Genomic DNA, 25375 nt, shown 5'->3' on the forward strand with positions numbered 1-25375 from the left:
TTCGCTCCTGGATGCAGCGGAGCCCTGCTGGGAGGCGGGTGGAGCACCGGGAATGCCCGGTGTGGTGGGAGCAGCCCACAGCGTCACCTGCCTGGAGGCACAGAGGTGCCCAGCCGTGGCACCCCCAGGCCAGGCTCCCACTGATCCCCCCCAACCCATTTTCTTTTTATATCCGACCTAAATCCACCGTCTCCCAGTTTAAAGCCATCACCCCTTCTCCTGTCTTGACGGCTCTCGAGGAAAAGCTTCTCTCCATTGCTCTTCCAAGGCCCCTCAGGTATTGCCAGGCTGCCACAAGGTCTTCTCCAGCTGGACAGCCCCTGCCATCCCAGCCTGGGGAAGGAAGAGGAGGAGGGAGCTGGAGCAGCTCTCTCAGCTCTCCCTTCCCATGGTCCCCCCTGGACCTGCTCTGACCCATTGGGGTGTTCCCTGTGCTGGGATCCCGGCGCTGGATGGGTGAGAGTTCCAGGGGCGTCAGGAGGGAGGATCATCTCCTTGGCCCTGCTGAACAAGCTGCTTGTGCTGCAGCCCAGGAGGTGTTGGGTTTGATGGACTGCCAGCACCCACTGCTGCCTCATGTCCCTTTTGTCACCCCCCTGGCATCTCCAGGTCCTTCCCCACGGGGCTGAGAAGGAGGGCTGGGATGGGGCAGGCACGGAGGTGACAGGAGGCAGTGGGGGGGTTGTGGCCATGCAGTCCCAGGCAGGGGGAGGGTGTGTGGCCCATTCTCCCCAACCAGGCACCCCGAGGACCAGGCTGACCCCTCCACCCAGCAGCTGCTGTAGGGCTGGCATAGAACCCACCAGGGCTGGAGAGCTGACCTGGGACACGGACCCCTCCCCCCTTCCTGGCACACCAGCACTGTCATCAAGGTGAGTTAGGCAAGGTGGCTGCCTCCCATCCCTCTGTTCACTCCCCAAACCCAGCTTTGACCTGGCAGCCACTGCTGGGACAGGCTCTCCTGTCCCCACACATCTCCAACCTCCCGCTCCCCGGGTTTCTTCTTTTCCCCAAACCTCAGTGTTTGGGAATTTTCCCATCTGTGTCTCCAGCAACAGCCTGGCCACCCTGAGTCATGCCTTGGGGATGTCCTCACCTCTCCCAGTCCAACCAGTCCAGCCAGGCTGGGCTGGTGGTGGGGTTTCACGTGGCCACCAGGGCTGTAATTGGCTTTCCCGAGAGCCTCTGGCGCATCCGGCACCTTTCCCAACTTTCCCAGCACCCGTGGCAGGGCAGGAACTGACACTTGGTGATGCCCATGGGGACCTTTGCCAGCAGCTGCCAGGCCCCTGTGCCCCCACTCCCAGGTCCCCATCTCCAGTGATGGGGACCAGGGTGGCCAGAAACGTGGGTGGCCACTGAGCACCAGGCCAAGCCCCACTCCTGGGGCCTGGTCCCTGCTGGTGTCCCCAGGAGTGGCACAAGCTCTGGGGTGCTGGTGTCACCCATCCCAGCTCTCTCAAGCAGCAGCATCAGGGCTGGCACGGTTTTGGTTGGGGATGAGGAGCAGGAGTGCTGGTTGCCCTGGCAATGAGAGATGGTCTCCTCCAGACAGCAACAATATTTGGAAAAATTTGCTAAAAATACTCCCTAACTCAGCTGTGACAACACCACGTGTGTCACATCCCTCCTCCCCTCAGGGCTCAGCCTGGCTTGGTGCTGTCCCTGCTGGTGTCCAGAGCTGTCTCTGGTCACTCACCCTGGTGGGTGGGGATGGACCAGAGAGCTCCTGGGGTCCCACAGCAGACCTGGCAGGGCCACCAGCACCATTCCCTCCCCAGTTCAGCCAGAACAGGGAGCCAGGGGCAGCTGGTGGCATTTCCCACACCCAGGGAACTGGGAAGCTCCCTGGGGAGGGACCTGCAGGCACGGGAGGGCTGCTGGGGAAGGTAAATGATTCCTTAGAGTTTAAATAGGCTTGAAAACTACTTTTTTATGATTTTGCTGCTTTTCCTAATACCATTACAGCCTTCTCCATGGCAACCAGGGGAGGCGGCTCAGACTTTGGTCCCAGCCAGGGAGATTATCTGTCAAAGCTGAAGAGATGGGGGGATCAAGTGGGGAGGTCCACAGTGGCCAGGGACACGGTGGGAGGAGGACATCCATGGTGGGGACCTAAATGAGGTCCCCAGGGTGGCTGTGGAGCCGTGGTACAATGGGCAGGTGGAGGTCCAGGTGTTCAAGGTGGGCTCATGGTGATGCTGAAGGGATCAACGTTCACGGGGTTCCAGCCACAGGGGGTGGGACACATCTGGAGGAGATGCCCTCAGGGAGGTTTAAAGGTGGAGACAGGTCTAGGAGAGATGCCTCAAGGACCTTTAAAGGTGGAGATGGGTCCAGCTCCTCCCTGCACCGCAGCCACACTGGGAAGGGATTTGCTTATTGACTCTCTTTACTCTCCCATCACATCTCATTTGACATTTTCCCAGAATGGGCTGCTGAAGGCAGGGATAAACCTGCTCCCAGCCACAGGCAGGGCTCATTTAAACTTCCCAAAGAGGTTTGTGGGTTTTGGCTGGCTGAGCTGTGCTGGCTCAGCTCTTTTTAGCTTCCAGATTGATTACACCTTGTGTCAATATGTGCTCAGTGCCTATTAGTGTGTGTGTGTACCCCCATCCCGTGTTTCTCCCTTCTGATCTATAAATTCCCAGAAGAGAGGATTAAAATAGAGGGGGAGGAGAATGGCACTCAGGGCCAAAAGGGAAGGGAGAAAGCAGTGCCTGTGGGAAAGTTGTGTTGCAAGGCTGGAGCCTGGATGTCTCGCTCCAACACGTCTTCCCATGGTCATGGAACTGCCCGAGCTCAGTGATGAAGAGCTGAGATGTGGCCCGTGAAGCTGGGGGGAAATGCCAGGCTCCCATGGGAATGGGCATGGTGGGGACACCCATGGTGTGGGACTGGTGGTGGACAGCTTCCCTGTTCCATCTCCACCTCCCAAAGCAGCCTGGTGGGAACTGGAGCTGGGGGAGATGCCAGGCTCCGATGGACAGTGGTGGAGAGCATCCCTGCTCCACTTGCAGCAGGGGGGAACCAGGGCTGGGAAGAACAACACTGGTGGGAGATACCTGTTCCTGGAGGTGAATGATGTGAATGACGCCAAACTTCATCTTCAGGGAAGGACAGGGTTACCAGGACATGGGGAAGGGTTGGCTGTGGCTTTTCCATCCAGCAGCCACTGGCCACGAGGCTCCTCTCGCTGGGGCTTTCTCTTTCTGCCCTGGAAAGTGGTAAAAGATTCCACAGAACCTGTGTTGGAGGCTGGTGGGGAAATGCCCAGGGACACAGGATGAGGTCATCAGCCTCCCCAGCATGGTTTTGAGGAGCAGCCAGGGGCAGCGTGTGATCTGTCAGCCCTGGAGCACCATTCACATCACCCCACTGTCCAGGGGACCCTCACAGCCACCATTTCACCAGTGGGAGATTGGGTCCTGATGCAGCATGAGGACCCACTGCCAGGGCTTATCCCAGGGCATCCCTGGCAGAGGAGGGCAGGCACCCAAGGAAGGGTCAGTGTTCAGGACCCTCCAGGAGCTCAGGACAGGGTCATGGGACACCCTGTGAGGTTGCCCCATCCCTCCTTCCACCCTCACTGCCCACTCAAACCCCATCTCTGGCAGGATCCCCATCACTCCATCAGATTCCTGGATATCTCACTCCACCCCCTTTTCCCGAGCTGCCCTAAAGGCAGTTACAGACCAGGGGGAGCAGCGAGGAGCCCGTCCCGGTGCCAGTAACGCCGGCCAGGCTGTCCCGGGGGCTCAGCCCAGCCCGGCCCAGCAGCAGTGGGGTTAAGCCCGGCCCAGCAGCAGTGGGGTTAAGCCCGGCCCAGCAGCAGTGGGGTTAAGCCCGGCCGGGCGGGCGGCTGGACAGGCGTCAAGGTGGTTGCTCCATCCATCCCTGCAGGCGGCGGGGCCGGAGAGCGGAGCGGGAGCGGGAGCAGGAGCTGCCCTGCCCGTCGCCATGAGCGCAGGCAAAGGTGAGGCTGGGGAACCTGCCCCTGGGCCGGGCTTGGGCTGGGGGGACACCCTCAAACTCTGCTGGGGCTTCAGTCACCCTTCGCTCTTCTCCTCCTCCACTGCTGATTATACATTCTGGGGGCCCCCGAGCTGCCGGGGGGGCCTGCAGGCACTGTAGGGCAGAGCACAAACCTGGCTGGGGGCTGCAGGGGTGGGCAGGGACTGCAGCACAGAGACCCCCTGGCTCCAAGGAACAGCAAGTTAAGGGGAGGCAGCTGGGGAGGAAGGAGGAGAGGGTACTGGGGGGCCTTTCCCCATGAAAGGCAGAAGCTGCTGCAGCCACTGCAATATAGAGATGAGTTCTGGGGGTCCATGCTCGAACTCTGAGGAGTCTGAGCCGTGGCAGGAGTGGGGGGTGATCCCACACCCTCTCCCAAGGGATCCAACCTCTGCAAACTGCTGCAGCTGCCCTGCGTGTGCAAAGGGCTGGGACTGACCCCTCCACCCCCAACTCCAGCAGTGCAGGCAGCCGGCAGGGGGGTCCCAAAGGGGTCCCCTGGAGCAGCCGTGTCCCCACACTGACCGAGGCCCCTTTCCTCACACCCCACAGCAGGCATCCCCCTCCTGCTCCCCCTGGCCCTGCTGCTGGCCGCCGCCTCCCAGCCCCCCGGGGGGGACCCCCCGAAGGAGCAGGGGGACACGGACCCGCCCCGCTGCCCCAGCCCCTGTGCCTGCAGCCTGGACGACTACAGCGAGGAGCTCAACGTGTTCTGCAGCTCCCGCAACCTGACGCGCCTGCCCGAGGATGTGCCCCCCAACGCCAAGGCCCTGTGGCTGGACGGCAACAACTTCACCCTCCTGCCGGCTGCCGCCTTCAGGAACCTGTCAGCCCTGGACTTCCTGGACCTGCAGAGCAGCCAGCTGGCCGGCGTGGAGCAGCACGCCTTCCACGGGCTGAGGAGCCTCTACCACCTGCACCTGGAGCGCAACCGCCTGCGGCACCTGGCCCCGCACACCTTCCTGCACACCCAGAACCTCGTCTCCCTCAGCCTCAACAACAACCACTTCAGCAAGGTGGAGGAAGGGCTGTTTGCGGGGCTCTCCAACCTCTGGTACCTGAACCTGGGCTGGAACTCGCTGGTGGTCCTGCCTGACAAGGTGTTCCATGACTTGCCCAACTTGAGGGAGCTGATCCTGGCCGGGAACAAGCTCCCCTACCTCCAGCACCAGCTCTTCTGCAGCCTCACCGAGCTGAAGGAGCTGGACCTGAGCGGGAACGCGCTCAAGGGCATCAAGATCAACATCTTTGTCAAGCTGCAGAAGCTGCAGAAGCTGTACCTGAACCACAACCAGATCAATGCCATCGCCCCCCGCGCCTTCATGGGCATGAAGGCCCTGCGGTGGCTGGACCTGTCCCACAACCGCCTCGTCTCGCTGTACGAGGACACCTTCCTGGGCCTCCTGAGCCTGCACGTCCTACGCCTGTCCACCAACTCCATCACCAGCCTGAGGCCCAGGACCTTCAAAGACCTCCAGTTCCTGGAGGAGCTGCAGCTGGGGCACAACAGGATCCGGAGCCTGGTGGAAAGGACCTTTGAGGGGCTGGGGCAGCTGGAGGTTCTCAGCCTCAACAACAACCAGCTGCAGGACATCAGGGCTGGGGCCTTCCTGGGGCTGTACAATGTGGCAGTCATGCACTTGTCTGACAACTGCATCAAGGTCCTCCCTGACTTTGTCTTCAAGGGGGTCACCAAGCTGCACAGCCTCCACCTGGAGCACAGCTGCATGGGCAGGATCCGAGCAAACACCTTCTCCGGGCTGTCCAGCCTCAGGCGGCTCTTCCTGCAGCACAACAGCATCTCCCTCATCGAGGACCAGAGCTTCAGTGAACTGCACGAGCTCCTGGAGCTCGACCTGAAGCACAACAGGCTGAGCCACCTCTCGCCCCGGCTCTTCGTGGGTCTGAGCAACCTGGAGTACCTCTTCCTGTCCTCCAACCAGCTCCTGGAGATCTCCCAGGACACCTTCAGCCCGCTCCAGAGACTCTTCTGGCTTGACCTTTCCCACAACCAGCTGCAAACACTGGACAACGCCGTCATCTCCCCCCTGGCCAACCTGCGGTACCTCAGCCTGAGGAACAACTCCCTGGAGACCTTCTCTGTGGGCTTCCTGTGCCCCCCCTTCACCCTGGAGCAGCTGTGGCTGGGGGGCAACAACTGGCACTGCAACTGCTCCCTGAAGGAGCTGCGGGACTTCTCCCTGCAGCACCCGGCGGTGGTGCCGCGCTTCGTGCAGTCGGTGGCCGAGGGGGACGACACCCAGGAGCCCGTGTACACCTACAACAACCTCACCTGCCTGCACCCCCCGGCCCTGGCAGGGCTGGACCTGCGGGACACCACCGAGGAGAGCTTTGCTCACTGCTGAGCTGGGCTGGCCCCTCCCAGGGGATGAGCTGTTCCGATGGGGGATCCTCCCCTGCCACCTCCCTGCCCTGTCCCGGGGCAGCAGCAGGAGCTGGGGCTCTGTGGCCACCCCAGACAAGCCCAGCTTTGCCACCACCTCCAGCTGCCACCACAAGGAGAGTCAAGCCCAGGCAATGCTGGATGGGAAGCAGCTCCTGGGCTTCAAACTGAATATTTCAGCCCTTTAATATTTAAATAGCAGCCCCCAGTTGTTCCCAGTGGGAACATCTCTAAGGATGGGGGAATGCTGCCCCACCCCACAAGGGGCCATCCCTGACCGGGCCAGGACTTGTGTGGGACAAAACAAAGCATCTTCCTGCCACGGAGCTGTGGAGAAATCCTAAAAGGCCCCCCGAGCTCAGGGAAGGGGGCAGAGGACTTGCTTGAATGATTCCTTGCAGCAGCAGAGAGCCACACGTCACTCACCTGATAAATGGCAGCAGACAAATAAACCTTTGGAGCTATTGCAACCCCTCTTGGAAGGTCGTTTGTTCCACAGCTCGTGACCCCCAGCTGGGGTTTCTCCCCAGAGCCCGCTCAGGGTGAGGGGGGCAGATCCTGGGTGGGGGTCAGGAGCTCACAGCGTTTCCCACAAGCTCTGGGTGGGTGACACACGCCCAGAGAGGGAGCAAGAGGTGCCTGGCCATCCCCCAGAAGCCAACAGCCCTGTCAGACTCCAGCGCTGCTCCTGGCTCTTCAAATCCCAGAGAAGCGTTCAAAGGTCAGGTAAAATTTTCCTGGAAAATTGCACATGGGGAAACCTGGTCAGGTGCGGGTCCCACAGGTACAGTGGGAGCGGGGGGGGATGGTGCTCCTGCTCTCCTCCAAGCAATGGCTGCCTGCTATGATCCAGTCTGGTTAGTGGGAATACAACATTTCCCTGTCTTCCTGGGACTTCACTGTGAGGGCGAGTCCCAGACATGGAGAGGGAGGCAGGCAGGAGGGGCTCAGAGTCCAGGAGAGAGGGAGATAAGATGCAAGGCCACCACCTCCATTTGCTTTCCCAGCTTAACTCAAGTCTGCATGAGGAGGGCAGGTCCCAGGGGAGCAGCAGCCCATGGAAAGAGGTTCCAGAGGGAACAGGACACTCGGAGCAATGAAGCAGAAACCACCTGGGGACACGGAGGAGCCCCACGTGTGGCAGGGGGGTGGAGAACACCCATGGCAAATGATCCCAAGAAGGACTGCCAGGGCCAGCCCACAGCAAGACAAGGGACTGGTTGGATCCTGAAGCTGTTACAGAAGAAGGGATTTAGCTGAATTCCAGCAAGAAAACAGGAAGTACCTGGATGTACATGAAGTGTTTGCAACGCCAAGACTCAGACCTACAGCGAGGTCCGAAGCCATGGAAAAGCAGGAGTCACAGACTTGGATTTAAGAAAAGTGTTTACTGCCTGGAATCTTCAAAGATATTCCTGAGCCATATAACCCCCAACAGACCCAAGGCCTTGTTTCCAGCATGACAGGATGCAGATCTCACAGGTGGGAGAGCTCCTGGAGACGTTCCCTCACGTGTAGCACACGCCGTGCCCTCATCACGAACCAGCGAGCACAGGGGCCTGGCTTGGGTCCACATGGAGCATCCAGCATGACTCAGGCACTGAACCAAGAACCTGTAATCCATCACTGAACCAAGTACTGTGGAATCCATCCCATGGGGAGAGCAGGGGGAGGCAGCAGCACACGGAGCCACGATCTGGATCATCGGTGTCATGTGGGTTCACTGAGGGAAGAACAGCCACTTGCCACTGCAGCTCCAGAGTCTCTTTGGATCCAGGGGGATGGAGCAGTACTTCCCTTTTGGAACTGCCATCAACAGCAGGAACCTGTGCTTCCCCTCCCTCCCTCAGCCCTCAGTGAGACAGTTTCAGCCTTAACCAGCTCCTGCATCCCCCGTCCCAGCTGGCCCAGGGCTCAGCCAGAAACAGTTCAGCTCCACAACCTTCTCAGGAGCTCTGCTGTGATGTATCCAAGATCTGCTGGGCGATGTGAGCCAAGGCAGGGAAGGCAGAACTTTTGGGAAACTCTTGGATGAAGTCTCTGCCTTCTTCCAAGCTCTGGCTGAGCTGGGGGTCCAGAGGAACACAGCCTGTGGGACAGGAGTGGGAGAGTGAGTGCTTGCTCCTTGTACGGCAAAGGTCTGGAGTCAGGGTTAAAGAAACACACAGCCAGAATCAACTCCAGGAGAATCAGTAGGATAGAGCTCTCCAGGAGCTAATTGTCACCTGCAACTGCTTCCTCTGGGTCCAAGACCCCACCACATCCCACTGCTTCAGGAGAGGTGCTTTCCCCCCCGATCCCAGCCCTTCCAGGGGCAGGGTTCAGCCCTCAGCCCCCATTTCTCAGGGAGGCTCCAGGACACCCCAACACGGTTCTTGGGCAGCTCCAAGCTTGTTTACCCTGTCACCATGATGTCAGCAGCCACAGTAGGCTGCTGGCACCACCCCCTCTGCCCCAGCCAGGTCCCCACAGGGAGCAGTTTGGATGGCAGAGGAGCAAAGCACGACCCACACCCCAGCTCTGCCTGGGGCTCATGGGGACTGGAGTCCAGCCCACCTGCCCCAGGATGCTGCTTCTCTGCACTCCACCATCCCACAGCATCACCAGATCACCTCTGAGCAGAGCTCTGCTCCAGAGGCCACTCACCCAGGAAGGGCACCCCAGCGTGCTTGGCCAGCTCCTCCCCTCCGCCTTTGGAGAAGATGTTTGTGCACTCCTGGAGGAGGAAGAACAGCAGGGAGTCATGAATTCCAGAGCCCTGTGTGACAGAGGAGGTGCTGCATCACCTGAGCAGAGCCAGCTCCTCCCCACCCTCCACCCTCAGGGCCTGTGCCAGTTCTCCTCAGGAGAGCAGAGCCAGTGGCTTTTCCCAAAGCTGGCACACAGACCTGGCAGCACCTCCCCTCCCTGGTGCACAGCATCACCCTCGTGGCATTTGCCAGGACACCCCACCCCAAGGAAGGGCCCCAGCAGCCCCAGGGTCCCAGTAAGGTGAGGAAGCTCACGGAGCAGTGGGGGCACACGAAGCCGCTCATGTTCTCCACGACGCCCAGGACCCGCAGCCCCGTCTTCTTACAGAACGTCAGCTCCCGCCTCACGTCCCCCACGGACACGGCCTGGGGGAGCAACGGGAACGGGGGTGGCCCTCTGTCCACCACAGCTGGGGGGCCAGAGCAGTGGAAACCAAGTGGGAGGCGGATGTGTAGAACAAGCAGCCACCGGCTGTGCAAACACCCACCTGGGGGGTATATTCCCCCCCAAACCACTCCCAGAGGCAGGTGCCCACTCAGGAACTCCAGCCCTCTGTCCTACCTGGGGTGTTGTGACCAGGATTGCTCCAAGCAGCCTGTGGGGCCTCAAGGCCTCCACGGTGGAGATGTGCTCGTCAGAGGTGCCCGGCGGGGTGTCCACGATGAGGAAATCCAGGTCCCCCCAGGCCACATCGGTGACAAACTGTTTGATCAAAGCTATGAAATAAAAGGGACAGATAAAAACCCACACAACAGGTGCCCTGGGAGCCATGGGACAGGGCTTGGGAAGCACCCTGGGTGACAAGGACACAGGGAGGGGGGCAGGGTGATCTGTCAGCACAAGACACGCTGCACTCTCCCCATCCGAGTGAGCTGAACCCACTCCTGCAGAACAGGAGCCTCATTGCCACAAGGAATGACACGACCAGGAGGCATCAGCACCTCCAGGAGGGTTCACAGAAGGTTTCAGGGAAGGTTTCCCCAGCCCCAAACCCCACCATTACCGTTTTTCTTGGGTCCTCTCCACACCACGGCGTCGTCCGGCCGCTCCAGCAGGAAGCCGATGGACATGAGGGCGACAGCCCTGTCCTGGCCCACGAACACGGGCACCCAGCCACTGTCACACTGGTGCACAGCCCTGTCCTGCACCCTCAGCATGCGGGGGATGCTGGGCCCACACAGGTCCACGTCCAGGATCCCCACCTGTGGGACCAGCACAGCCCTTCAGCCAGGGCGGGCTCAGAGCTCCCAGGCTCCTTCCCTGGCAGGGGGAGGCAGCCCCCAAAGCTGGGCTGCTCACAGCCAGATCTGAAACACAGTTTCAAAGAACTGCTTTAGAACTGACTGCACTCCTGGCCTCCTTCCCCCCAGGAACATCTCCTGGGTGTTTCCAAGCACTTTATGCCAGAATCCAAGTGGCATTGGCTGCACAGAGCCTTTAAAAAGACCCTCAGGGAATTCAGCCTGTCTCCTGCACACACAGTTTCCTTTTGTCCCCATTGTCACAGTGTCCTTCAGCTCACCCACTTCAGCCCCCAGAGGGAGTGGGTGTTAACACTACAAACCAGCAATGTAATCTCTCAGTGCCTCAGCTTCAAACCCAACAGTAAATATTGGGTGATTTTAGTCTCTCGGGTAAAAGAGAAATGAACTCACTTACCTGACCCAGTTACCTGCAAACACAGAAGAATCACTCGAAGCACTCTCACAAACAGAAAACGCACAGGCAGCCCAACACAGGACACACACACCACAAGCAGAGCCCAGCCCAGCCCATGTGGGGGCTGGGAAGGGGAAGGCAGAGCTCCCCCACCCCACCCCACTCACCCTGTGCCCGCGGTGCCGCAGTGCCAGGGCCAGCTCGGTGCTCAGGGTGCTCTTGCCCACGCCGCCCTTCCCCGACAGCACCAGCAGGATGTGCCTCACCCCCAGCAGGTTGGTGCTTCTCTCTGGGAGGAAAGACAAGGAGGCATCAGAGTTTCTTCTGCTGAGAGACAGCAGCCCCTGCCACAGGCTCTGCGGAGGTGACAGTGGCTGTCACTGCCCCAGCAAGTCTGCTTTAAGTGTATCATGCAATCATGGAATATCCTGAGCTGGAGGGACCCACAAGGATCATCCAGTCCAGTCCCTGCACAGACACCCCAACAGTCCCACCCTGTCCCCAAGAGCGTTGTTCAAATACTCCTGGAGCTCTGGCAGCCTTGGGGCCGTGCCCACTGCCCTGGGGAGCCTGGTCAGTGCCCAACCACCCTCTGGGGGAAGAACCTTTTCCTCAGATCCAACCTGAGCCTGCCCTGACACAGCTCCAGGCATTCCCATGTCACGCAGAGCAGAGGTCGGTGCTGCCCCTCTGGGGAAGATGCAGCCCTCCTGAGCTCTGCCCTCAGTGTAAGGGAGAGGGAAAGAAGAGCTGTATGTGCCACAGCCCTTCTGCCATTAGAAAAGGGACAATAAGACAGTGGCAGTAAATATTCCATGAGGAATCGGCTTGTCCGGATGACCTCAGCGGCATCTGGGCAGCAAAGCACTAAACACCGCCGGGGGCTGGTCAGGCTCGGCCCTGGGCCGGGGTGAGCTCAGGCCCTTGGCGTTTCCTTCCTCTAGTGTCACACCAGTCGCTTCCTGCCAGTCCCACGCTCCCGTCCTGCCTCCCAGCCGTTCCCCGTGTGCTGTCAGAGCTCCCGGGGCTCCGCTGTGGGCTCAGACTCCGCGTCCGACCAGCGCGAGGCCGGGACGGGCAGCGCTCGGGGCAGGAGGTCGAACCGGGGCTCCCGCCACCGCCGGGCAACGCCACCAACCCACGGGCCCGCGTCCCACCGGCACCGACTGCCCGCGCCGGACCCGGGGCATGGAGCCCGCCCGCACCATGGCCGAGCTCATCCGCGCCTCCGCCGACGGTAACGGCCCTGGGGCCAGGACGGGGAGGGGGGAAAAGGGGGCCGGGGAGGGGCCGGGGCCCCGCGGCGCTCTAGACAACCCAGAGCTGCCAGCAGCAGCGGTTACTCTGTAGTTCCTCGGCGCTGCCCCAGCGGGAGCCAGGCCTGGGCCCCCGGCGAGGCCCTGGCCGGGGCTCCCGGCACCGGGACCCGAGCCCAGCACTGCGGCATCGGCCCGGCCCGAGCACCGCGGAGGTCCCCGGGAGCGGGTCCTGACCCCGCGTTGGGCCCGGTCAGCCCCCGGAAGGCCCAGACCCCTGGGGCCCCGCTCCCTGCCGAGGGCCGGTTCTGCCCCGCGGTGCCGGTTCCCTCCCTGCTCCCGTTCGCCCCCGGGCCCCGCTCACCGCCCGGCCCGTCCATGCCGCCGACCCGCCCCGCCTGCTTCCGCCTTCCGCCGGCTCCAAGCCCCGCCCCCCAGATTGGCAGACTCCATGCCCAATCGCAGATCTCGCTCTCACCGGTGAGCCCGCCCCCAGAGCTTCGCAGCCAATCCATCTCTCTGGCTCCTCCCCCGCCAGCCAATGGGCTTACTGCTTTCCTTCGCTGGTGGCCTCCCAATGGTGCTGCTCGCTGATGATTGACACACAGCACAGCCAATAGTGTGGGGCTCCCCTCAGACACCGCCCCTCCTTCCTCCTCCGGTTGTGAGTGACGGGGCGCTCAGCTAATGGCAGAGGGGTGCGGCGCGGCCGCAGCCAATGGGCGTCGGGGGGGCGGTTCCGGGAGGGGATTGTTTATGTCCCGAGAGGAGAAAGTGGGTCAGAGCGGCGCCGGGACCGGCCGGGAGGGTGAGCCGGGATCGGGATTGGGATCGAGGATTGGCGATTGGGGATCGGGGTCGGGATCGCGGCTGGGATCGAGGGTCGAGGTCGAGGATCGGGGCCGGGGGGGAGCCGAGGGCCGGGGTTGGGCCCAGGCCAGGCCGGGGCTGTGCAGCCCGAGCGCGGTGGCCTGGCCTGGCCCGGCCGCGCCTCAGGTGCCGGCACAGTCCGGGCTGCGGTGCTCCCCCCAGCGGAGCGGCTGCCCCGCGGTCAGGGGGCCGGGCCGGGCGTGGGGAAGCGCTGGGCGGGGAGCGGGCGCCGTGCGGTCCCGGTTCCGACCCACGGAGAGGCCTCGGCGGGCCCGGGGCCCCTCAGGGGTGAGGGGTGTTTTGTATTGGCGCTGTTGCGGCAGCAGGCCCAGGGCAGTGCCCGTCCCTGTGCTGGCGCTGCTGAGGCACCTCCAGTCCTGGGGGCAGTTCTGGGCCCCTCACAACAAGAAAGCCATGGAAGGGCTGGAGCGTGTCCCAAGAGGGAAACGGAGCTGGGGAAGGGACTGGAGCACCAGGAGGGGCTGAGGGAGCTGGGGGGGCTCAGCCTGGAGAAACGGAGTCTCAGGGGGGACCTTCTGGCTCTGCAACCCCCTGACAGGAGGGGGGAGCCGGGGGAGGGGTCGGGCTCTGCTTGCAGGGAACAAGGGACAGGAGGAGAGGGAACAGCCTCAAGCTATGTCAGGGGAGGTTTAGATGAATATTGGGAAAATTTCTTCCCTGAAAGAGTGATCAGGCCCTCTCAGGGAGTCCCAACCTTAGCAAGGGGCTGGGGGAGCAGAGCGTGCTGTTGGGCTGTCGTGGGTGGTGGAGAGAGTTTCTGGTGTGGTTGTAGGTGCTTCCCCCATGGCTGTGCTTGGCAGGGGTGTAAGCCCTCTGATTTCGGCTGGTGGGATGCCCAGGGCCCTTCAGAGCATCCAAGGGCACCTGCACAACTGGCCATGGCTCGGCCTGTCCTGCTTTTCCAGGAGCTGTTGGCCCAAGTCAGGACTGAGGCGCAGGAAGAGCAGGGACAGGAGCTTTATGGCAGCCCTGGCTCGGGGCTGACCCACTGCAGGTCCACAGGATCCACAGCCCCAGGGGCTGAGCCGAGGGAGCAGGTTCAGGGGATGGATGGGGGGTTACACCCCTGGGTGCCTCTTGGTGCTGAGTTGATCCCTGCAAAGATAAACTTCAGGGAAATGAGATTGGAAGCTGAGGTTTCCCTGTCATATCCAGGGCAGTGCTCCTGTGTGGTGGCTGGGACTGGTGTGAGCTGTCAGGATGTGCACAGGGAAAGGGCCTTTGGAAATCTGATCAGCATCTTCCCTTCTGTCTGTTCCCTTGAGGCAAGTCTGGACAGGTCTGTGACAAGGCTGGGTTCCCTCCAGTGAGAAGGAAAGTGGTTTCTCCCCTGCCCGAAACGCTGAGAGCAGAGTGTTCCCTCCCCAGCTGCAGGCGGACAAACACTTCCCGCAGACAGACCCACACGGGGGCTGTGGGGGGCCGGGGCAGTGCAGGGGCACAGAGCCAGGACACTGCCCGAGGCTCACAGGCTGTGTCATGGAGCAGCCTGCTCCGATGGAAGGTGTCCCTGCCCATGGCAGGGGGTGGAACGTGATGAGCTTTACGGTCCCTCCAACCCAAACCCTTCTGTGGTTCTGACATCCCTGAGGCTCCCCAGGAGAGGGGGAGCTGGATCCGTGGGTGCCGGATCCACGCCCTGCAGAGGGGCAGCTGCTGCCACTGCCGGCTCTCGGGAGCGTTTCTGGGGGGGCCATTTGAACACTCGGGGGAGGGGGAAGTTGACCCTGCCCAGAGCAGCAGGCTGAGGTTTGCAGAGGCTCTTGGTGGGGCCGGAGCCTCCTCTGGATCAGCTGAGGCCGTGCAGATGTGGCTGGTGACGGGGAGTGGCACAGCCTAGGGGTGGCCGTGGGACTGGCAGCCCTGTGTGACCCTGTCCCTCTCCCCAGCCTACCTGTCTGGCAGCACCATGGCACGGCGCCCGCGCAGCAGCCGCGCCTGGCACTTCGTCCTGAGCGGGGTGCGGCGAGAGGCCGACGGCAGGGCCGGCACACGCGGCTGGGGGTACGACTCCGACGGGCAGGTAGGACGGGCTGGGGGCTCGGGGGGAGGGCTCTTCTGCCTGACACAGGCAAGGTCTCTGCCTGACACTGGCTCAGGGTCTCTGTAACTGAGCAGCAGAACTGGCCCAAAGCACAAGAGATTTAGGAATATTCAGTGTGAATGTCCCGCTCTGCTCACCTGCAATATTGGGGCAGTTTGGGGCACCACAATATAGGAAACATCTGAAGTCATTAGAGAGTGCCTAAAGGAAGGCAACGAAGATGGTGAAGGGCCCTGAGGGGAAGTCGTGTGAGGACACTGAGGGCACTTGGTGTGTTCAGCTGGAGCAGAGGAGACTGAGGGGAGACCTCACTGCAGTTCCAACTGCCTGGGCAGGGGCAGAGGAGGGGCAGGGACTGAGCTCTGCTCTGGGGGGACCAGGGACAGGACCCAGGGAATGGCTGGAGCTGTGTCAGGGCAGGCTCAGGTTGGATCTCAGGAAAAGGTTCTTCCCCCCGAGGCTGGTTGGGCACTGACCAGGCTCCCCAGGGCAGTGGGCACAGCCCCAAGGCTGACAGAGCTCAAGGACTGTTTGGATGATCCTCTGGGGCACAGGGTGTGACTCTTGGGATGGTCCTGTGCAGGGCCAGGATTGGACTTGATGATCCCTGTGGTTCCTTCTAACTCAGCACATTCTGTGGCTCTGTGTAAGCTAAATGCTTTTTTAAGCATAGAATGTGTCTGTCATACATAAAGTACATACAGTATTCTTAAATATCCTTTTGAAAGTAGGGCTCTACTTCTGTTTGAAGTGGATCAGTTCCCAGTCCAGCTGGCTGCTCCCTCCTGGGCTGTGTGGGGCTGGGAGGGAGCAGGGCAGCTTCAGCCCACGAAGTTACAGGCTCAGGTATCTTCAGATTGAAGTTCCCTTAGGTTTCCTGCTCTGTAACATGCATATCCAGGTGTGCTGGGGATGGGAACACAGCAGCAAAAGCAGTCAGTGAAACACTGTGAAGAGGGACTTTGATTCATCTCTGCCATCCTTCACTCTTTTCCCTAATTTCTGAGTGTGAGTTGAGTTCCCTGTGCAGAGGTGGGGATACAAGGAGCTGTTCCAGGAGCTTCAGAGCCAGGCTGAAGCCATGAGGCCACTGCCAGAGCACAGTGTCCAAATCCAGACCCTGTGCTCCCAGAAAATGAGCATTTTCTCTGCAGTCAGAGCAGTTTTCAGTTCTTGCAGTCACAGGAACCACTGGATTTCAGTAGTTAGGGAAGTTAGAAGTTAGCAAAGACAGAACTCATGCTCTTGAGTCTCCAAGCCAGAGGAGGAGGGCTGGGCAGGACATGTGTAAGCCTGATTTCAATTCCCTCTGTCTTACACAGCTACAAGAATGTGAGTTTAAAGGATTTTTGTTGTTAAATACCCCTTACGAAGTCTGCCATGGGGGTGAATAAGGAGCAGGTGCACCTGAGCAGTGTGTAAACCCAGAGTAACTTGCTGCTGTAGTGGTAAGAGGCAACACCAAACCTCCCATAACACAGGAGCAAGATGGGGCTGTGGCTCCCACAGTGTCCAGTGCAGGGACACTTTGGTCTCCTGGTACTGGGGAACAGTAAATCAGATTTTTGTGTTCATGGATGAAAGTAAACAAAAGCCCTTTAATGTTGCTGTAGGTTCCCTGTGGGCCCGTCTGCAGCACTGGCCTGAGGAGCTGAACTGGCTCCCCTTTGTTCTGCCCTCCTCTCCCTTTTCCTCCTTGGCTTTTGTGCCTCCCTGGCTCCTCTCAGCCCCCAGGCTCTCCAGGCAGTGCTCAGCTGGGTGCTCAGCTGGTCTCCAGCTGTCTGGAACCTGCCACTGAAAGCCAAAGCCTCAGCACAGAGTTTGCTTAAAAACATGTGTCACAGACTTGGGCTGTGACCCTGCTGTGAGAGCTCCTGCCCCTGGAAGGCACAAAGAACATACACATGGTGTAAGTGCTGAGAGGTCCCAGCAGCTCAGCAGACACTATCCATGTCCCAGAGCAGGGTAATTCCATGGGCACAGCCTCCCTGTGATGTGGCACAAGCCTGGGGAGGTCCCCACACCCCCTGGGCACAGCAGAGCAGTGCCAGCCCAGCTCCCTGTGCTGGGGACACCCAGCAGTGACAGTTCCCTCTTGTCCCACTGACCATTCCCTGTCCTCCCACTGACCATTCCCTGTCCTCCCCAGTGACCATTCCCTGTTCTCCACTGACCGTTCCCTGTTCTCCTGCTGACCATTCCCTGTTCTGCCACTGACCATTTCCTGTTCTCCACTGACCGTTCCCTGTCCTCCCCACTGACTGTTCCCTGTTCTCCACTGACCGTTCCCTGTCCTCCCCACTGACCATTCCCTGTTCTCCCACTGACCATTCCCTGTTCTCCCACTGACTGTTCCCTGTTCTCCCACTGACCATTCCCTGTTCTCCACTGACCATTCCCTGTTCTCCCACTGACCATTCCCTGTCCTCCCCACTGACCATTCCCTGTTCTCCCACTGACCATTCCCTGTTCTCCCACTGACCATTCCCTGTTCTCCCACTGACCATTCCCTGTTCTCCCACTGACCATTCCCTGTTCTCCCACTGACCATTCCCTGTTCTCCCACTGACCATTTCCTGTTCTCCCCACTGACCGTTCCCTGTTCTCCCACTGACCGTTCCCTGTTCTCCCAGTGACCGTTCCCTGTTCTCCCAGCAGCACAGCGACTCAGACTCGGAGCCGGAGTTCTCCTCCCTGTCTCCCTCCATCCCCAGCGCCATCCCTGTGACAGGAGAGTCCTTCTGCAACTGTGAGAGCCAGAGTGAGGCCCCGTTCTGCTCCAGCCTGCACGCCCTGCACCGTGTCCGCGACTGCCGCTGCGGGGAGGAGGACGAGTGTAAGGGCTGCCTGTGCCCTCTGTGCTCCCTCGGGGGGCAGGGGCTGCACCCCAGCATGGCTCCTGTCCCTGTCCCACAGTGCTGCTCCTTTGTTTACATCCCCAGGCCATGGAGGAGGATTACAACCTGTGCCTGCTGTTGTGTTCTCAGGGCTCAGAGCTGAACCTGTTAAAGGCGTCAGAGTTTCACCTCTGGGGACCTGATTTCCGATCCGGCTTAGGCCACCAGTGAAACAGGCCCCGGTGCTTAGGGCTCTCCTGATCCCTGGAATGCTGGCAGGACGCCCGGCACGGCGTGCTTGGAGCACAGGGTGGACTTGGGCTGGCTGAGAGAGCCATGGCATGGCAGAGCCACCCCCTGTGCCCACGGGGAGTGAAGGGAGAAGGGCGGCTCTGCTGGGTCTGCTGAGCCAGAATGGGGACTGGAGGATGCTGACAGTTTGGGAGCACTGAACCATCCCTGGTGGGACACTGTTCAGGCCTCAAACAACTCACAGCTTAAGATTTACCCTCTTAAACAATAAAAAAATTACAAATGAAAACCCCAAAAAGCCTTCAAAACAATGTCCCGCTGTGCTTTGGCTTGGGGATCACTCCCTGAGGATCTTTACCCATCCCTGTGCTCTCTGTGACCCTCAACAGATTTTGACTGGGTGTGGGATGACCTGAACAAGTCGACGGCCACCCTGCTGACGTGTGACAACCGCAAGGTGAACTTCCACATGGAGTACAGCTGTGGCACCGCCGCCATCCGCGGCAACAAGGAGCTGGCGGACGGGCAGCACTTCTGGGAGATCAAGATGACCTCCCCGGTGTATGGCACTGACATGGTACGTGGGGCTGGTGGGTGAGGGGCTGGACATGCCCCGGCCGTGTGTGCTGGGACCCAGAAACCCCCCGTGCCCTGGGCTGATCCCACAGCGTGGGCAGGGGGAGAAGAGGGGATTCTGCCCCTCTGCCCCCTCAGGTGAGACCCCCCTGCAGAGCTGCCTCCAGATATGGGGTCCCCAGTACAGGAAAGACACAGACTTGTTGGAGTGAGTCCAGAGGAGCTCATGGAGATGCTCCAAGGGCTGGAGCCCCTCTGCTCTGGAGCCAGGCTGGGAGAGCTGGGGGGGTTCACCTGGAGAAGAGAAGGCTTCAAGGAGACCTGAGAGCCCCTTCCAGTGCCTAAAGGGGATCCAGGAGAGCTGGAGAGGGACTTGGGACAAGGGCCTGGAGGGACAGGGCAAGGGGGAATGACTTCCCACTGCCAGAGGGCAGGGTTAGATGGGATATTGGGGAGAAAGTGTTGGCTGTGAGGGTGGGGAGGCCCTGGCACAGGTTGCCCAGAGAAGCTGTGGCTGCCCTATCCCTGGAAGTGTCCAAGGCCAGGCTGGACAGGGCTTGGAGCAACCTGGGCTAGTGGAAGGTGTCCCTGCCCATGGCAGGGGGTGGAACGAGATGGGCTTTAAGGTCCCTTCCAACTCAAACCAGTCTGGGATTCTGTGAACAGGACATTGACCTTCTCCAGGTTCAGTTGGGCCTCCTCACTTAGGAAGGGAAATGGGAGCTGGGAGCCTTTAGCTCCATCTTGAAACCTATGACTTGGCTTCACCGAACCCTCTGGGTGTTTTGGGCTGAACCAAGAAGAGGAGGGGAGAACCAGAAGTGGGGTCTTGATTGTATTTTGTTCCTTGAAAAGACATTAAGCCTGCATTCTTCTTCCTGGCCTTGCTCCCAGATGGTGGGAATTGGGACGTCGGATGTGAACCTGGACAAGTACCGCCACACGTTCTGCAGCCTTCTGGGCAAGGACGAGGACAGCTGGGGACTGTCCTACACAGGTAACATGGACAGGCAGCAGTGGCACAAGAGGTTCCTCAGGAGGTCGAGGCCAAAGAGGCAGCAGAGATGTGAGTCCCTTTGTTAAGGGCACCCAGAGTGGCTCCTGGTAGCTCTTGGAACCTCAGTCCTGGTCATGTTTTGCAGAGCCCTTAGACCCGGTGTGGGACCCTCCAGGGCACCTGGGTGCCACTGTCCCATCACCAGTTTGGGGTTGTGCTCTGGAGTTACAAAACCTCAACTTTCCCCTTTCCATTGGCCACCCTGGGATGGGATGGATGTTTCAGACTGTGAGTGAGGCTGTACCAGCAGGAACTCAGAGCATTGGAGCTGGGGGGAATTCACGGAGCACAGGTTTTCCACAGAATGCCATTCTTTTTGTGTGTTTTAAGGTCTGCTGCATCACAAGGGAGACAAAACAAACTTCTCTTCGAGGTTTGGCCAGGGCTCCATCATTGGGGTGCATTTGGACACGTGGCACGGGACACTCACGTTCTTCAAGAACCGCAAGTGCATCGGTAAGAGCAGTGGCTCAGGCAGGGGGGTGGAGTGGGGGAACTCCGAGTCTGTCTGCGGCAGAAAACACTGGCAAAGCAGAAGACTGAGATGTGAAGTGAGTGGGAGGAAGGTTACATTTGCTGTTTAATAGGTCGGGATTTTGGAAGGCTTTTTCCAATGGGTTCAGGGTAGGTGGGAGGAGCGAGATGCCCTTGTCTAAACTCATGGGTGCTGTGCCCTGGCAGGGGTCGCAGCCACGAAGCTGCAGAACAAGAAGTTTTACCCCATGGTTTGCTCGACGGCGGCCAAGAGCAGCATGAAGGTGATCCGGTCCTGTGCCAGCTGCACGTCCCTGCAGTACCTGTGCTGCTTCCGCCTGCGCCAGCTCCTGCCCGACTACGTGGACACGCTGGACGTGCTGCCCCTGCCCCCGGGACTCAAGCAGGTGCTGCACAACAAACTGGGGTGGGTCCTGAGCATGAACTATAGCACGTCGAAGCCTTCATCCTCCTCCTCCTCAGGGAGTGACTCGGACAGCTCCTGCTCGGATGCTGAGGCCTGTCAGAGGAAGAGGTGCAGGAGGACATAATGTCTCTGGGGGTGGGGGTTTGTTCCCCCTCTGGGCCTGATGTACCTCTTCCTTCATGGGGACATCCATTGCTACTTGTTGGCAAAGATTTCCCTTACGCTGTGGAAATCTTTGGCCTCGACATCCATCACAGGCATTGAGAAGAGCTCTTGGCTCCAAGAGGTGCCAGCTCTGACACAGGAAAACAACGGCCAAATATCTGAGCTTCATCTCCTGACATGCTATCGAAGCCAGCGCCTCTTCCTGAAGGATCCTTCTTCTCCCTGTTGGCACAGAGAGGATTTAACAAGTTGGACTCGATGACAGGAGTTGGACTCGATGATCCTTGTGGCTCCCTTCCAGCTCAGGATATTCTGTGATGATTAAGGCAGACTCACAGTTTTAAAGTGTACTGGATTCCAGTCAAGTAACGGCCCTGACTTGTCAAGGCCAGCCCTCTCCTCCTCCCTGTGTGTAGTTTGGTGTCTGCCATGAACTCGTCCCTCTCTGGGCCCGATGGAGCAGCCCCAGTGCAGGGAAAGGGTCCCAGAGGCGCCGCTGTGTGAGCGGGGACAGGGCTGGGCTGGGGGTTCCTCCAGCCCCTGTGACTTTAATTGCTTTGCATGTTGGTTCCTGCTGCTTCTCCTCTGTCCAAGACTCTGTTAAACTGTAACAATAAAAGTAGAAACTGTCTGTGGATCCTCTCAGGGCTCTTGAAGGCAGGAGCCTGCAGGTGCTTGGCAAAAATAGCCAGGCCAGCCCAGGCAACAGCTGGAGGCAGCAGTTGTGTCAGAGCTGGAGGAGAAGGCAGTGATCCCCTTGTCTCTGCCCTGTGCAGGGCTCCAGTGCTTCCCCCTGAACCAGCAGCATGGCTGGGATGATCCCCAGTGGAGCCAGACCGATGCCTGTGGCTGAGCAGTGGAAGGGAGGCTGCAGGGTTTATAGTGCCAGGACACGCTGGGACAGACCCCCCAAATCCTCATCCCAGAGCCTGGGACTCGGAGCAGCCCCTGCCCAGCCTTCTTGGTCGTGCTGAGGGAAATGCTGGATTAGGGCCTGGACAAGTGACTAGTTCTGTAGAGGTGCCACTGCCAGACAACAGGCTGTGTGCTCCTCCAGGAATGGTGCCAGTGCCAGGCCAGTCCCTGTGGGACCTGTGGGCAGCCTGGGGGGCTTTTCCCCAGCCTGTGAGCCCTGCTCTGGTGGGCAGCACCTTTGCTTAGGATTCAGAGCTGAGCTGGTGCTGTCAGCCTTGCAAAGGGAAAGTGGGACAGGACTGAAATATGGATGGGAAATGGCTTTAACCAGTTCTCTCCATAGGTTTCCTCCCAGCAAGTTCCTGCCACTGCCTTTTCCTGTGCTCCCATTACAGACTCCCATAGGGTCAGGTACCCTGTGGTACCATGTGCACTTATTCCCCATTGAGCCTCCCACTTCCATGCCCTTCCTTCCCACATCCCAAGTCCTGAAGTGCAGACAGCTCTCCCTTCTCTGGGAACACACTTTGAATGAGAAGCTGACTCCAGCAGGTCAGGCTCTGCCGATCCCTCTGGATTGGTGCTCCAGCCAAGCCAAACTGCTGGGCTGCTCTTCCCCAGGACCCGCTTCAAGCATCAGCAGATGGAGGCAGAGGAGTCCCTGGCAAGGAGGAACCTGGTTTGGAGGGGCTTTCCCATTTCTGTGGGTCCAGCTGCCACTGCTCTGAGCCAGCAAGGCTTTGGGAGGAAGTTCAGGGATTCTGTGTCGCTGGGGAAGCCCCAGTGAGCAATCCCAAACCTCAGCAGGCACTGGGGGGGCCTGACCTCCACTGTCCTGGCTGCAACTATTTCTGAGTAAAAAACAGTGTTTGCTTTGGGGAAAGAGAATCCCATCCTAACCCACCACTTCCCATGGAGTTTTCTGGACCTTATCTGGCATTTCCTTTTGTTGGGAATTCAGTTATCAAGCTCCCCTCCCCTGCCCTGAGTTCTGTCACCCCAAGGATGGGGTTTCTCTGGCCAGGTGGTTCTGACAGTTGGTGAATGTTTCCCAAAGTAATTCAAACAGGACCCACCTGCCCATGGCAGCCACAAGCAGGACCTACAGTAACAGTCCAATCCCCACGAAGAGCCAGAGCAGGACATGAAAAGTCAAGACATGTTGCCAAAAACACAAGGCTTGTTGTACAACTCACCTAAAAGGCTGTGAGACAAACCCACATCCAGCCCCTGTTCCAACTGTTCCTCAGCTCTCATAGGAGACCCAGTTTTTAGCCAGCAGAACAGAAAGCTGGGGCAGCTGAAAGAGGAAATGAGAGCCAAGAGGGTGAAGGAAACATCTGTAACAAGGCATTTATTGATGTGCAAGTCTCTGCTCTGAAAGAGAATCAGCTGCTTCCCCTGGCTGGGCTCCCAGCTGCAGCTCAGGCACTGCTGAGCATGGGCAGGTAAAACAAGGAGTGACCAACACAGCCCACAGTCCCCTGTGGGGTCCAGGACAGGTCCAGGACAAGGTTGGGTTGGTGGATGCCAGCAGGAGGTAGATGTGGTAGCATAAGTCTGGTCTTTCCACTGGTGCCCCATGTCACAGGGATGTCACTCAGCAGTTTTTCACCTTCTGTGCTGCATTCTCCACAGGCCTTTGAGCATACAAGAGAAGGAAGCAGCACAAATGTTCTAGGAGACCTTCCCTGCAGGGCTCAATCCCACAGCTACAGCGAGGATCCATGACTCAGCCTTCATCCAAACATACCAGAATGGGGGATAAAGCTCGGAAGAAACAAGCTCTGTCAACTGGAAAAGACCTCAGTTCTGTGCTACCCCTCCCGAGAGAGCTGGAAAGCCACTTCATAGACTCCCAGAATGGTTTGGGTGGGAGGGACCATAAAGCTCATCTTGTTCCACCCCCTGCCACCGCAGGGACACCTTCCACCAGCCCAGGTTGCTCCAAGCCCTGTCCAACCTGGCCTTGGACACTTCCAGGGATGGGGCAGCCACAGCTTCTCTGGGCAACCTGTGCCAGGGCCTCCCCACCCTCACAGGGAGGAATTTCTTCCCAATGTTCCATCTATCCCTGCCCTCTGGCAGTGGGAAGGCATTAAACCCATCTTCTTCTGAAGAGGCTGTGCTTGGGACAGAGATCAAAGCTCCAGGGGGAGGAAAAGGAGAGTATTTGATGACATGAGACAAAAAAAACCAAACAATCTGTCACAGTTCCTCATCTAATGGATGATTAATGTTCACAAAAACAAGCACTGATAAAAACATCTTTTCCCCCATTGGCTGAGCTGCCAGAAGGGTCAGATGGCATCCCAGCCTAACCCTGCTCCCCACACACCTCACTGTGCCACTCTAACTCATGAACCAGCAGAAAGCTGAAGGGGGTGGGGAGAGGGAGAACTCAGGGAGCTAAAGCAGCTCCCTGAAGGATCAGACAGCAGAAGAGCAAGGCAAGTGTGGGGTACACAGCCAAGAGAGCTTGGGTGTGCTGTGGAAATGCCACACAGTAGGGGTGACACATTCTCTGCCTGAGGGGGATGGAGCAGCAGCCACCTGAGACACCACCCAGCTGACATCAAACAGACCGTGTTGGACAAGGCAGTGGATGCACCCAACCCTCCCTGGCTGGGGTGGGCAACCAAAGGTATCAACAGGGGAACATGCAAAGATGCTTCTACCGGGTCCTGAGAGGTGAGACCAGGGCAGGGAGAGGCCTGGGAGGGCCAACAGGGGGGTGAGCAGCTACTGTTGAAACGAGGCTCTGGTTTAATCACACCCAGAGACAAGCCTTGCCTCTGGAGAACTGATTCCACCCTCAGGGCTTATTTGCTCCATCAACAAAGACCTTGAAGTGAGGAAGGCCATGGCAGCCCCCTCTGCCTTTGTCCTCCAAGCTTTAACACATGGGTTTGAGGGCTCACCTGTAACGGGAGCTTGGGAAGGGATTGCTTCCATTGGAGCTGCTGCTGCAGCGCTGGCTCTGTCCAACTGCTGGAATCGTCTCTTCCACACTTGCCAGAGTCCTGTGCTGTCCTTCTCCACCTGCATCCCCTGGCCCAGGCCCTGGAAAGGCTGAAAGGAAAATCCTGCAACTCCAGCTGGAGTGAGGCCTGAAGCTGGTGTGTTCACAGAGCACAGCCCAGCAGACCCTGCAGCCTTCCCTGGCATTAAGCTGTGGGCTTCTAAAATCTCTTTCTGCCAAAGCCTAACACTTTTTCCCCCTCAGTTTGCTTTCCTTCCCCAGAAATCTCCAGAACACTGAGGTGAAAAGATCTTCCTAAGGCTTTTTTCCCTTCTTTCCTAGTGCTGAGCCACCACTGAGCATTCACCATGAGAGCAGATTTTCATCAGCAGAGACTCAAAATGATGTGGGCTGGGCCCTTCCACTGATGGAAGTTCCTGTAACTTCCACTGAGGCTTCCCAAAGCTCTGGGCTTGGGATGTGATGAGTCCAGCACGACTCACCTGTACAGGTGTTTTCTTACTGCCTTTGTCAGGCCAAATTCCTGCCTGTGTCTAGGGACAGAAATTCAGTGTCACCCCATGGCTGCAGCACCTGGAGGAGAAGTGACAGGAGAAGCAAGAGGTGAGACACATAACACACCAAGCAAGAGGCCAAGGACAGGCTCAGGTGAGCCAGGACAGCCCGAGGC

The 25375-nt window shown here is 59.3% G+C and overlaps 3 protein-coding genes across 8 annotated transcripts; 2 read left to right on the forward strand and 1 right to left on the reverse strand.

Moving 5' to 3' along the window:
• Positions 1-3960: 3960 nt before the first annotated feature.
• On the forward strand, positions 3961-6410 carry IGFALS (insulin like growth factor binding protein acid labile subunit). Its single transcript, XM_039383654.1, has 2 exons — positions 3961-3976; positions 4567-6410. The coding sequence occupies exons 1-2, from the start codon at positions 3961-3963 to the stop codon at positions 6378-6380; spliced, it is 1830 nt and encodes a 609-aa protein (XP_039239588.1). The 3' UTR covers positions 6381-6410.
• Positions 6411-7786: 1376 nt separating this feature from the next.
• On the reverse strand, positions 7787-12490 carry NUBP2 (nucleotide binding protein 2). 5 transcript variants are annotated; one of them, XM_027737952.2, is made up of 8 exons: positions 12449-12490; positions 10996-11117; positions 10173-10371; positions 9731-9885; positions 9424-9534; positions 9065-9176; positions 8361-8507; positions 7787-8141 (listed from the first exon to the last, which is right to left on the reverse strand). In XM_027737952.2, exons 1-7 carry the CDS (start codon positions 12462-12464, stop codon positions 8365-8367), a joined length of 858 nt encoding a protein of 285 aa, XP_027593753.1. In that variant the 5' UTR covers positions 12465-12490; the 3' UTR covers positions 7787-8141; positions 8361-8364. The 5 variants fall into 5 exon arrangements, with proteins under 5 accessions (XP_027593753.1, XP_027593752.1, XP_027593754.1 ...); XM_027737951.2 differs by having other exon boundaries at positions 7787-8507; XM_027737953.2 differs by having other exon boundaries at positions 7787-8507; positions 9065-9134; positions 12449-12474.
• Positions 12491-12840: 350 nt separating this feature from the next.
• Positions 12841-21442, forward strand: SPSB3 (splA/ryanodine receptor domain and SOCS box containing 3). Of its 2 annotated transcripts, none has more exons than XM_027737994.2 (7): positions 12841-12892; positions 14865-14998; positions 17675-17855; positions 18498-18685; positions 19579-19681; positions 20072-20197; positions 20423-21442. In XM_027737994.2, the coding sequence occupies exons 1-7, from the start codon at positions 12841-12843 to the stop codon at positions 20764-20766; spliced, it is 1128 nt and encodes a 375-aa protein (XP_027593795.1). In that variant the 3' UTR covers positions 20767-21442. The 2 variants fall into 2 exon arrangements, with proteins under 2 accessions (XP_027593795.1, XP_027593797.2); XM_027737996.2 differs by having other exon boundaries at positions 12845-12892; positions 17678-17855.
• Positions 21443-25375: the final 3933 nt, after the last annotated feature.

This window comes from Pipra filicauda, unplaced genomic scaffold, assembly GCF_003945595.2.
Source record: "Pipra filicauda isolate LSUMZ 115617 unplaced genomic scaffold, ASM394559v2 scaffold319_size1146426_pilon, whole genome shotgun sequence".
In the NCBI taxonomy this organism is placed as follows: domain Eukaryota; kingdom Metazoa; phylum Chordata; class Aves; order Passeriformes; family Pipridae; genus Pipra; species Pipra filicauda.